This window comes from Panthera uncia (assembly GCF_023721935.1).
Source record: "Panthera uncia isolate 11264 chromosome C1 unlocalized genomic scaffold, Puncia_PCG_1.0 HiC_scaffold_4, whole genome shotgun sequence".
NCBI lineage: Eukaryota > Metazoa > Chordata > Mammalia > Carnivora > Felidae > Panthera > Panthera uncia.
Window position 1 is genome coordinate 4,281,118 of NW_026057585.1, and position 13,432 is coordinate 4,294,549.

At 39.3% G+C, this 13,432-nt stretch overlaps 1 protein-coding gene across 2 annotated transcripts in view; it reads left to right on the forward strand.

The window, feature by feature from the left end:
- The window catches only part of NOTCH2 (notch receptor 2), a 163,964-nt gene that overhangs the window by 77,758 nt on the left and 72,774 nt on the right, over positions 1–13,432 (forward strand). For both annotated transcript variants that reach the window (XM_049618358.1, XM_049618357.1), the window contains exon 5: positions 5,795–5,917. In XM_049618358.1, coding sequence (XP_049474315.1) covers positions 5,795–5,917 — 123 coding nt within the window. The remainder of the gene's footprint in view (positions 1–5,794; positions 5,918–13,432) is intronic.

The following is a 13,432-nucleotide window of genomic DNA, read 5'->3' on the forward strand; positions in this document are numbered from 1 at the left end:
GGTTAGGACCAGTTAGTGGGGAGAGAATGAGTTAGGCTGGTTTTGGGAAGCAGTACAAGTAATCAGAGAACAGTGGGTTGTTTGAATTTATTGGCCATGCCTTGTGAATTTACAGTTGGATTGGCCGGTCCCCAATGTACTTTCCCTTTTTTGTTCTCTCCCACACCTCTCTATTCCTCTATGATTTTTAAAAAAATTCATAAAAAGCTGTCTGATCTGTCTACTCCAAACAATGGAGGTTTATTCCTTATAAACTACCTCTGGACTGCACAGGGTGATCATATGTGATAGCCCTGTATCATTAAAATAAAGCTTAAACACATTTTGTGGTTTTTGTGTCTTCTTCGTTCTTGGTGAGCTTTAAAACTGTTAGAATTAATTCCCTCTTGCATTCTCATACGCCAGGGGCATGTGACTTTCTCTTGGGTATTATACTAATCATACTTTGGCAGGTTTCTCTGGAGCAGATGCAGAAATGATCATACCACTTTCCAGGGTGCATTATTTCAGTTCCAGTTTTAGTTGATGTTCCTGGAAGTCTTTCCTATTCTCCTGTGCTCAGTAGTTTGGACCATACTATCTCCTCAGCTTTCTATCACTTTCTTCCCCCTGTCCACCCCACCTTTTATGTAGAACACCTTTTTATATAGAACTCATGATGTGTCAAAGGCACCTATTTCACTGAAATTCTTTCTATGTTCCCAGTCCCCATAGGGATTAAAGACCTCCCTAAGGTCTTTTGGCAATCCATATACCTGCACAGCACTTACCAAACTGATTATTTGTTCATCTTTCCCGTAGACACTCTCATTTTAACTCTTCCTGCCAGTACCCAACTTATTTGTGCCTGGCACAAAATTGAGACCCAATGAATAGTTTTCAAATGACTGAATTGAATGTGATAGAAGAGAGAATTCTTGTATTCCAGAATTAAAAAAATTAAACATATATACTGAATTTATTTCTCTTGAATTACCTTATTAATTTCTCTGACTTTTTTGGTGATCAAGTTTGAAGAGTGGAGATCATTAGGGAGATATCGAGGGAGGCGTGTTGGACCAGCAGCCTGGGAGGGTGGTGGGGCTGGGGGATCCATGGGCTGGTCATGAGCATCAGCTAGCTCATCTTGGCTCATTCTGAGCACGGAAGATGTGTGCCAAGAAAACCCATTGGACAGAGATGGGACCAGTTTGTTTTTGTGACAGATTTCTTCTTGGGAGGTTGGGGTGGGGGGTGGGGGGGGAGGTAGCCCTATAGAACGTTTTTGCCTTTGTCCAGGTTTAGATATTCCTGTTTTTTTCCCTCACTCTTTCATCCCTATGGACTAAAGCTGTTCCTGCGGACTTTTAGCCTGGTCTGAGAATGCTAGTTGTGTCCTCTTCTCTTCTTTGTGCTCTCTTCTTTGTGCCTCTCCACAAGCCTTTCCACCCTCACACATCCCGGGCTCTGAAAATGGAAAGATATGGATGCTTTCTTGAGAGATGCTATTCTCTGTGTGGGATGACAAATTCAGAAGATTCTTTTCTGCTCCCCACCCTTACTGTCATCATTTATCAGTTACGTGGGCCATGGTTTTATAACAGCACAGTCTTAAAATGTTCCTTCTAAGTTTAATTTGTCTTCTTTTGGCCTTTTAAGGATGTGAATTGGCTTTAAGCAGTAGACTCCTTTTAGTACGGTCATGTGAGCCTCTTTGTAAGTCTGTTACACCCATCCCACCCACAGGTCTGGAGACTTGTCTGTTTCCCTTTCCTTTAAAACTTTAAAATATATTTTTAAGAAGTGATTGCACTGTAACTTATTCATATAAGCCTTTCCACTGCCTCCCCTTCTTGGGTAGACTTTCTTACAAGAATTTGCTAGCTGTTTCCAAAAAGAGGTCTGTATCTCTATTTTTAAAGCATAAATCCTCTCTTAACTCTGAAGGAGAACTAATTTGGCTTGAGTTTTCTCAGACATGGGAACTTTTAACCTTAGGTCAGTTTTTCACATTTTTGTAAGGGAACTCTGGGGTCCGCAGACAGCATACTGATTGAAACTGGTTCAGTACTGACTCCTACCTATTAGGCATGTAAACTTGGATAAGTCAGCCATGTGGCCCTCAACTTCTTCATCTGTAACATAAGAGGATTAGAGTAGGTAAGTTCTAAGGGCTGCTTTGATTCTATACATATATAGTAGTATTAATATGTGTAGATTACTTATTATGCATCAAGCACTGTTTTAAGTGCTTTCCGCCTAATATAATAGCTTTATTGAGATATAATTTGTATACAATATAATTTACTGTCTAAAAGTGTAAAATTGAGTGGTTTTCAGTGTATTCACAGATGTGTAACCATCACCACAAGTTTAGAGCATCTTTATCACTCCAAAAGAAACCCTGTACCGTTAGCACTCACATTGCACTGGCCCCTGATTCTCCCCCAGCACTGGGCAAGTACTAATCTACTTTGTCTCTATCGATTGGTCTGTTCTAGACATTTCATGTGTGATGATTGCATGGTTGGCTTCTTTCACCTAATGTTTTCATGATGTTTTCAGAGTTCACTCATGTCACAGGAGGTATCAGTACTTCATTCCATTCATGGCTGAAAAATTTTCCATTGTACATACAGATTTACCACATTGTTTCCCACTTTTTAAAAATTGAAGTATAATTAACATACAGTGTTGTATTAGTTCAGGTGTAAAGCATTGATTCAACAATTCTACACATTACTCAGTGCTCACCACATTTTATTTATCCATTCATCGGTTAATTCACATTTGGGTGACTTCTGCTTTTTTGACTATTATGAATAAGGCCACTGTGAACATTGTTGTACAAGCTTTTGTGTGGACATGTTTTTCTTTCTCTTGGGTCTATACTTGCTGGGTGATATGGTAACTCTGTTTAACCTTTTCAGAAACTGCCAGACTATTCCAAAGTGGCTACACTATTTTCCATCCCAACCAGCAGTATATGAGGTTGTTACTGTCTGTCAATAACACTTATTATTGTCTGTCTTTTTTATTACAGCCATCCTAGTTGGTGTGAAATGATATCTCATTGTTGTTTTGATTGGCATTTCTGTGATGGCTGATGATGTTGAGCATCTTTTCATGTGCTCATTGGCCATTTGTGTATCATATTTGGAGAAATGTCTATTTAGGTCCTTTACCCATTCTATAATGGGCTATTTGCCTTTTTATTATTATATTACTTATATTGTATTTTTATTATTGCTGTAAGAGTTCTTTATATATCCTGGACACAAGTGTCTTATTAGATACATGATTCACAAATATTCTTTCTCATTCTGTGGTCTGTCTTTTTACTTTCTTGATGGTTTCTGTTGAAGCCCAAATGTTTTTAAAGTTTGGTGAACTCCAAACTTTTTATGTTTTCTTTTGTTGCTTGTGCTTTTAGTCATATTTAAGAAAGCTTTGCCTAGCCTGAGTTATAGAGATTCACTCCTGTGTTTTCTTTTGAGAGTCTTAACAGCTTTAACTCTTAAGAGTTTGAGTTGGTGTGGGAAAGGGGTTCAATTTATTCTTTTGTCTGTAGATATTCAGTTGTCCCTGCACATTTACTGAATTTAGAGCAATATATATCTAACTTGTTTACTCTTTATAGTAACCCTTTGAGGTAGGTCCTGTTAATTCCCCCAGGGAGGAAAGAAAGGTCACGTATCTTACCCATGTTCACTCACCTACTGCATGGGCAAACTAGGCAGTTTGTCCTCAGAGGCCATGCTCTAATTACAAATTGACTCTCACTAACCTGCCTTCTTACCTACTTACCTTTGACAGGGAAGAATAACCTTGAAAATAGTCATAAAAAGAAAACATTTTATTTCTTATATGTTGTGGTTTACTGAAATGCTTCTGCTTTCTTAACCTGTCTGTGGTTGGTGAATTCGGTTAGTTGTAGCACTGGCTAATACAAATTCAGGGTCACAGTTTCAATTCCTAATAGTTTGACGACAAGGGCTTTATCACCTCTCTGACACTGTAGTCAACCGTATTAGTCTTAGTCACCAGACAGATCAACTTAGAGGGAGGATAGCCATTACTAGTTCTAGAATACCACTGGACCACACAGGTTCTAGCAGTGGTGGGCCAGGAGCCCTACTTCCCTCTCACACTCTAAAACTGTATTTTTAAGTTTTCTAAAGAATGTTTCCATTAAGAGCATGAGAGTAGGAGCAAAGACCTCAGGTCTTGTTCAGACACTGCTACTTGGTGGCTCTGCAGATTTGCCCTCACTTTATCTTAATTAGGGGTGGGCTTAAACCAGCATTGTCTGACCTAGTTCATTTGTAGGACTTTCATATGATTAAACAGATGTGAGTAATATGATAAAATTTTAAAAGTTGGAGTCTATAAAAATTTTCATAGTCTTTCTCAAGCTTGCTTAGTGATTCATCTGCTTGAATGGACTGAGTACCAAATGCCTGGAGAAATAGAATTCTCTTTAGTCAAGCTTTCAATTATCCCCATCTTCTATGAAGTAATTTCCTTTGGTCTCTCGGTAAATTTTTTTTTTTTTTTTTACCATTTGGTTTATACCCATTTACATGACTGTCACTTTATTCAGAGAAATCAGCCATGTTGCAGTGTAACAGAACAAATGTAGAATATCACAGTAGCTCGTGGTAGGGATGCATAAAGCAAGATGTGATTGATGTCTGTCCCGCTCACCAGGCTGTAAATAACCCAGAAGCAGGGACACTCTGTCTCTTTTTACTCACAGCTATATCCCCAGTGCCTAGTTTAAGACCCAATAAGGGTTTTGAGTGAGGAAGAGGAACCTTAAGGGACATTTTGAAGAGGCAAATAGTTAGTCATACTATATTTCAAACAGGAGACTGTTCAGTTGAACATTCAGTTTTAAGGCTGGTAGTCTTCTATTTTAATAGCTAAGGGATTTGGCAGCAAGGAGAAAGAAAAGAAAAAGCTCAATATATAAACTACAGAGAAACACACTGTGGGCAGTTAGGATGAAGCTTGGTGTGCTGGTTTCACTTTTCATAAAAGAGAAAAATCAAGAGAAAGGAAATAATGCTATAAATGTGCAGAGCAGGAGGAAGAATTTGAGAGGCTGGTAAGTTTAATTAGTAATAATGCCATCCCATTTTCAGACAGCTTTTTACATATATAATGTACTCGTGATACGACACTCATAACAACCTAGGAAGACAGGTTGCTCAAGTGGAATCAGCCTCATTTTACAGATGAGGAAGCAAATTCAGAGTTTGTAATTTACCGTGTTCAAAAGCTTGTAGGTAGTGAGATTGGAACTTGACCCATATCTTTAGACTGTGAGCTTAGTATTTTTCTTATGTTCCTCACCCCAACCTCAAGAAAAAAGTAACTGAATTTAAATTTAATTAGGTGATCTTTTATCTGTTCTCCCTATTAATCCAGCATGGAGCAGGGGAAAATCTACTCCCCTCCCCCGCTTTTTTTAAGAACCAGTGAATAGTTGTCCAAGTAGACATTTATCTTCAGTGGGATTTTATTTCATAAAAATACTTTGAAGTACTTGTGAGGTAACTGTGAAGGCATGTCATGTCATTGGCATAATGAGTCACTTTAACCGTCTAGCTATTCTTGAGGTAAGAGAAGACAGAAGATTGGGGGATTTTTTGTTTGGTGAGTCTGTATGGTGAGCAGATACATAGTTGGCCAGCTGCTGGCTGTTGAACTGAAATAATGAGGTAGGTCTGTTCTGATGACCGTGTTCTGTGGAAGAGCTGATCACTTCTGCCTGAGAATTCATTATTTTTTCTTGTTCTTCTGTAACCAGGTTTTGAAGGGATCACCTGTGAGCGGAATATTGATGACTGCCCTAACCACAAGTGTCAGAATGGAGGAGTTTGTGTGGACGGGGTTAATACTTACAACTGCCGCTGCCCCCCTCAGTGGACAGGTATGCACGCTGTGGTGACTCAGTCAGAAGGGGAGGTGGGTTGGTGACCAGAGGCAGGCTGCTAGTGAAGTGAGCATCTTTTACAAGGCTCTCTGTGCTACATCATTGGGTATAGTGCTAACCCCATATGTTCTCTTATTATGTTCATTTAAAGAAAAATCTTTTTACAGGTATTTATTGGGCAGCTGCTCTGAACTCAGCACCATGCTGAGGTGTTCTGGCAGGTATGAGGGAAGGGCATGACTGACAGACTCTGAGGTCTGGGAAAAGCAGCACATTGCCTGGAACATAGCAGATACTTAATAAATATTTGAGAGGAAGAGAACATAATTAACTATGAAAATATAAATGTTCTTACCACACTTACAAACAAATGGTTACTATCTGAAGTAATGGATGTGTTAACTCACACATATATCAAATCATCACATTGTATGCTCTAAACTTCTACGATGTTATATGTCAACTATATCTCAGTAAAGCTGGGATAAAACCTACAACTCGTTAAGTTTTGGTGTAGTATCAAAGAATAATCATAATTGTATGAAAAAGCTATTGAAATACTCTTCCTTCTTCCAACTAAAAAGTGAAAATAAGTTATACACACTACAAGAGTTCAGAGCTTATTCATGGACAGAAATCTGTTTCATCTTATTGTCATGTCCTGTAATTATGCAAAGGATAATTGCAGGGCAGGTACTGTTGATGACATTATTATTTAAAAAAATTTTTTTATTTTTAAGCTTATTTATTTTTGACACAGAGAGAGAGTGCAAGCGTGAGCAGGGGAGGGGCAGAGAGAGGGGGAGACACAGAATCCGAAGCAGGCTCCAGGCTCTGAGCTGTCAGCACAGAGCTCGCCGCGGGGCTCGAACTCACGAGCTGTGAGATCATGACCTGAGCCGAAGTCGGACATTTAACCAACTGAGCCACCCAGGCTTGATGACATTATTTTTATGACACCCGTCTACATTTCTAATTTTTTTCCTTTTTTGTATCCCCTTTTGCACATACGATAGATTTTTCGGCGTCTGACATTAGAAGAGTAGTCTTGCTTAATTTTACAGCCTCTTGGAAGTGTCTGATGTTGTCTCAGGCAGATTTTCCACTTATTTTTGAAAGTTAAGTGATTTTATGCAGACATTTGGTTCTAATTTCTGTTTACATCTGTTTATCTAACTGAAAGTGGAAACAATTAAGAGCTGATTAAGTGACTAAGAACTGAGCCCTTTTGAGAGAACTTGATGATTTAATGTGGAAACCCAAGAATAAGCTAATGTTATAAGGAAGAAACTCCAGCACCAGGGAGGGATTTTGCCCAGCAAAGAAGTCTTAATGTTGGATTGCCGCCATTACTACCTGGTATTCTTTAGTCTCCAAATTGCTTTCCCTTATCTGTAGCAGCTAATTATTTAGAGTACTCTTTAGATCTGTACACTATGAATAGAAAAAGATTAAAAGGGTTTAAAACTTTAATAACATGATTTCCTGGAAGGGCACACATTTTTGCTTTTAATCCCCAGATTGTTCTTTTTAATACTTTTCTACTGGGTTTCCCTAGTATTGGACTTCCTCTAGAATTTCTTCTTGGTGTCTTGATCCTAGGACCTCACTCTCAACCCTCTGCTCTTTCTGTCATATTCTCTCTCCTCTTTAGCTTTTGCCATTTCTCTGGTAGGTTTTTTCAGAGACCATTTTTTTCAATTCAAAAAAATTACTGCGAAGTAATGATAATAATAACTGGAAAAATTAAAATTTTTCTCTTTTTAATGATCCTTACAGTGATATTGGACAGGATGAGATGCTTGTTGGGAATTTGACCCCATTCTAATAATCTCCTTGCCCTGTGGGAGAGTGTCTCTTTGTTATATTAGGTACTAAGGCTTCTGATGCCAATAAAGATTAAATGCTATCGTGATTTCATTGCTGAATTTTCTTTGATACTACACTCAGTTTTCTGCTTTGATATTAACTAGGAAGGTGCACTCTTGGGGAAAGCTCTGCCAGTGAAATGATATTTTAATACAATTTCATACCCCAGGATTTTTAAGAAGTACCTCTTTATATGAACATCCTTATAGGATGTTTCTTTCTCCGTGTGTGTGTGCATTTTTTTAGAAAGGTTGGCAGAAATGCTGGATAAGTTCACTGTGGCAATATTTATTTCTTTTGATGTGCTGTCATTTAAAGTGACTCTCAGTCTTCGGTTTCCCACCACAGATTTCCTTCCTCTTTTTTCACTCATGCCAATTCTTTGATTTCTAGTGGCAGCCTTGTTTTTTTTTTTTTTTTAATTTTTTTTAACACTTATTTATTTTTGAGAGACAGAGACAGTGTGAGCAGGAGAGGGGCAGAGAGAGAGAGAGAGAGAGAGAGAGAGAGAGAGAGAATGAGAGAATGAATGAATCTGAAGTAGGTTCCGGGCTCTGAGCTGTCAGCACAGAGTCTGACGCAGGGCTAGAACTCATGAACCGGGAGATCATGACCTGAGCTGAAGCCAGACACTTAACCGACTGAGCCACCCAGGCGCCCCCAGTGGCAGCCTTGTTGTTTGCTATCCCCATCACTGACAGGGTCAAGTCCAAGGTCCTTCCTCTGTTATATGAATTCCTTCCTGGCCCCAGCCCTGTTTGCTTCTCCATTCTTCTCATGTATCCAACAGCGCTTCATACTCCAGCGATAAGAACTGCTTCCAGTTCTCCCACATCTAACCACATCCTATGTCTTCACTCACACAGTTCTTTTTCTACAGCTTTCCCTTCTCCGCTCCTTTCCCTGTAGTCCTCACCAGTTTTGCCTGCCTGGTTTAGTTCAGGTGACTGCCTCCTTCGGGGAATTTTCCATGACCTCCCTCCAGGTTGAGCTAGGTATTCTCTGGGTTCTCTTACTACCCCATACATTCATCGGTGACAGTGCTCGCCACATTCGTATTGGCTTTATTAAATGGTTGAGGTGAGGAAGATACTGAGTTATGGGGTGACTGAACTATTGTTGAGGACACCACTTTCTAGAACTCTTTACAGACCTTTGTTCTCAGTAGCATACAGCTGAGCTGTTCACCATCCCAGCCCTCACCTCATTCTGAGAAGAATAAAAAGAAAATTAGGCATCACAGTGTTCCTATTTCTATTGATATCAGAGCTATAAATTCAGATTAATATTTTCTGTTTTATACAAATTAAAGAAATGAATGGGACTGGGCTGGGAGTTAACTAATGTTTGTTAGTAACCAGATAATGTGCTAATTACAGTGTTTTATTTTGTGTGTTCTTTGTGATAACTGTATTAGGGGTAGTGTTTATTAAATATGATGATGGATATTTAGAAGGGTTAAACAGTTTACTCAAGGCACATAGTGGTTGGGTTAGGGTTTGAATCTAGACTTGTTGAACTCCAAGTCTGTGCTCAAATCTGTGGTCTTTTTTCTATACAAATTGACTCTATGGGTTGTTTTTTAAAATTTTTTAAAGATTTTGAGCCTTTTTATTTTATTTATTTAAAAAAATTTAATGTTTTTATTTAGTTTTGAGAGAGAGACAGACAAACAGAGCGTGAGCAGGGGAGGGGCAGAGAGAGAGGGAGACACAGAATCCAAAGCAGGCTCCAGGCTCTGAGCTGTCAGCACGGAGCCCAACGTGGGGCTCAAACTCATGAACTGTGAGATCATGACCTGAGCCTGAAGTCAGACGCTCAACTGACTGTGCCACCCAGGTGCTCCTGAGTCTGTTTAATAGACTAAGTTCAATTTACAGTTCTATTATTTTAGAAAATGGTGATTCATTCTTTGATTTTTTTTCCATTTTAGAAATTTTCCTGGTTACTTTGAAATTAGAAGTCAATATTGAGTTAATATTTTATTCAGTCTGGTGATTTTTTTTTTTTTTTTTTTTTTTTACTATATCCAAGAGCCTTATTGCAGCTTTGTTCAGAACTCCTCCTATAATTTGTAGCTGTAGAGTTGAAGTATGAACTGTTATTTGATCTGGCTTTTGATGCAATAGTAAAGAAGGGTTGGAGTTGTCTACTAGGAGAGGAAATGAAGTTCTAGGTATCTCAAAAAGAATGGATGGGATTAGGGGCGCCTGGGTGGCTCAGTTGCTTATGCATCTGACTCTTGATTTTGGCTAAGGATGAGGTCAGGATCTCATGATTTGTGGGTTCGAGCCCCATATCACACTCTGTGCTGACAGTGCAGAGCCTGCTTTGAAATTCTTCCCTGTCCTGTATGGCACTGTCTCTCAAAATAAATAAATAAATAAACTTAAAAAAGAATGGATGGGATTACATAGTTGAAGAAATTAGGTATCACTTTGAAATAAAGGAGATTTGTAAATTTGCCATGTTTTTTTAATTATGTTTTTTATTTTAATTCCAGTGCTGTTAACATACAGCATATTAGTTTTAAAATTTTTTTTAAATGTTTATTTATTTTTGAAATAGAGACAGAGCATGAGCGGGGGAGGGGCAGAGAGAGAGGGAGACACAGAATCCTAAGAAGGCTCCAGGCTCCGAGCTGTCAGCACAGAGCCTGACGCGGGGCTCGAACTCATGAACTATGAGATCACGACCTGAGCCTAAGTCGGATGCTTAACTGACTGAGCCACCCAGGTGCCCAGCATTATATTAGTTTTTAATGACAGGAGCCCGATAGGTACTGTGTTGTTTTATAACTGCAAAGATGCAGAAGGTTTGGTCTTTTGTAGCAAGTTCTGGGCTTCAAGATGACCAGAAATGTTTTCCAAGTCTTTTCATGGTTTGATTTGGGATAAATGAGTCAGCCTCCTTTTCTTCAGAAGGCTTTATTTGCTATCCATGGAGCTAATATCTCTTAGTTACTTTATTGGGGTATTGGGAGAATAAATGGCTCAATGAAAAGCTTTTTGAGCCTTTCATTTATCATGTAAATTAAATTTCATTTAAATGTAATGGTAAATTACAATTACAACTGTGAATTGTACTTTTCATGTAAAAAACATTGTAGATCCATGCTGTTTGATACGGTAATCATTAGCCATATTTTGCTGTTGAGTATCTGAAGTGTGGCAGGTTGAATTGAGATGTGCTACAGCTGTAAAATACCTGATTTTGAATTTTTTAAATAGTTTACTTATTTTAGGGAGAGAGACAGAGACAGAGTGTGGGTGGGGGGAGGGGCAGAGAGCTAGGGAGACACAGAATCCGAAGCAGGCTCCAGGCTCTCAGCTGTCAGCACAGAGCCCGACGTGGGGCTTGAACTCATGAACCATGAGATCATGACCTGAACCGAAGTCGGATGGTTAACTGACTGAGCCACCCAGGTGCCCCTAAATACCTGATTTTGAAAATTTAGCATGCAAGATAAATGTAAAATGTCTTGCTAATAATGTTTTAAATATTGGTTAGATACCAAAATGATAGTGTTTGGGATATATTGAACTAGATAAAATAAGATATGAAAGTTGGTTTCATTGGTTTCTTTTTCCTTTTTTTTTTTTTTTTTGACAGGAGACAAAGCAGGTTTATTAGGGTTCTGGGGCCAAGGATGCCTAAGGCCTGAGTTAAGGCAGCTCAGCTGGTTCTCATGGCCCAAGGGGCAGGTCAGGGCAGTGAGAAGGGATGTCTTTTTCCTTTTTTTAAGTGCTAGCAGAAAATTTTAAATTATATCTGTGTGTTTCATGATACTCCTGTCAGACAGCACTACGTCAGGTGGAAGGGTGTTCTGTAGGCATTACCATTGCTGCTACTGTGCTGGAGCATCATCTCTGATCCGGGGGAGTAGAAGGATAGACTTGCAACTGTCTGCACAGGGGGGGTTGGGTTGGCCTCATCAGAAGAAAGCATGTCGGCCTTGTTCTGGTGTGATTTCCACATCAGTTTGGGACAGAACTGTGTTCTGATCTAGTCTTTTCACCTGACATGGCCGTCTAGAATAGTATCAGTTTGTACCTTCAAAAGCTACCACTCTTCTGGATGAACTAAAGCCCAGGTGAAAGAAAGAAATTGGTGTTGGGGGTTGGGCAAATGGTTTCCTTTTTTATAGGGATTTTATTGTAGAGAGAAGTCTGAGTAGTTGGATATTCCTTTAGGAAATGGAAATAAACCTAAGGATTTGATGAAGCCTGAGCACAAATGTCTTTACTATTACTGTATTTGGCCCCAAGATATCTTATGAGAGAAGTTCTGCTCTGGCAGATATCCACTTAAGAGAAAACAAAGTTATAAAAGGCCCCCAAATTAATTAAAGCAGCGTAGATTAATGTTTTGTCTACATGGATAGCTATTTGGATTTTCTTTTTAAAGGTTCATTTCCTTCAGAATTAAAGTTGCCTCTAGACTCAACTCACAAATTCCTCTCTGGCAACTCTTGGTTTGGGTTCACTCCTAGGGCAGACGTGATTTATTTTCCTGTGCTTGTTATTAACCCAGAAATGTAATTTCAGCTTGGGCTTGGAATAGTGCTCTGGGACGCTAAGCAGAAGTGAACAATGGAAGTTAGGTGGACATGAGTCAAATAAAACCAACCACATTTTCTCTCCACTCTCCTTTTATAACATGATGAGCCCGAAGAGTTGGTTACAATTCCCTTTATTGTTAGTTGCTCCAATTTCAGTAAAAACTTTTGGCATGAATCAGCAAGTGCATATTGCCAAAGGTGGTGCATGAGCTCCTGTGTCTGGGAATGGAGTCTTTTCGTGGCAGTATTTTGATTTTGAATTAGATGTCTCATTTCAGTCTCACCTCTGGTTGGTGACAAGCTGCTCCCTAGGATGAGACTTTTGTCACAACCACTTCTCTGTTTGTTAAATATTGTAGGATTGGGGGGTTTTGGTTGAGAGTGGAAACTATTCGTATCTGGGACTACACAAGTGTTCTCATTTGTATTTTGCATGAGGGAACGGGAACGTAAATCTCCCATTTCAATTTCTCTGCTGTGAACTTGATTGTGAGGACTTGATGAAAGCCTGTTTTCTGGAATTCTCCTTCCCCACCCAATTTCAGTTTTCTGTCAGCTGGGCAGACTGTCAGGGTGCTGACCTGAATCACCCTCGTCCCAAAGGTCTCAGAGTTGATGAGTGGTCATGTTGGTGTGAACAGGGGTGAGTAGTTAGGATAGCTCCCCACAAAATGCAGGAGGCGAGAATGAGGGATTTTTTGTGCCCCGGTGGTCCATGACTCCATGTCCGGCATTGGCTGTCTCCAAGGCTAGATCCATTTTCACTTCATGGCTTTTCAAGCTCCCACAGAATGGTTGTAAGATAGCTTCTATAACATATTTATTGAATATACTGTTATATCCAGTATACTATGCTGGATGCTATAAGAGACACAGAGAAGAAAGAAATCAATTCTTTTAAGAGTGGTCAAATTCGCTAGGAAGAAAGAAGAAAGTCTATATGTAACCACAGTAGGAGGTAGAAACTATGAATCAACATGAGTTTGAAAGAAGAGATGGATAGGAATTGGGGGCCATCTAAGTAGTTGGTTGGATGAAGGGGGAAACAGAGCAGAGTTAGCTTCTGTTTTGAATCTGCATAA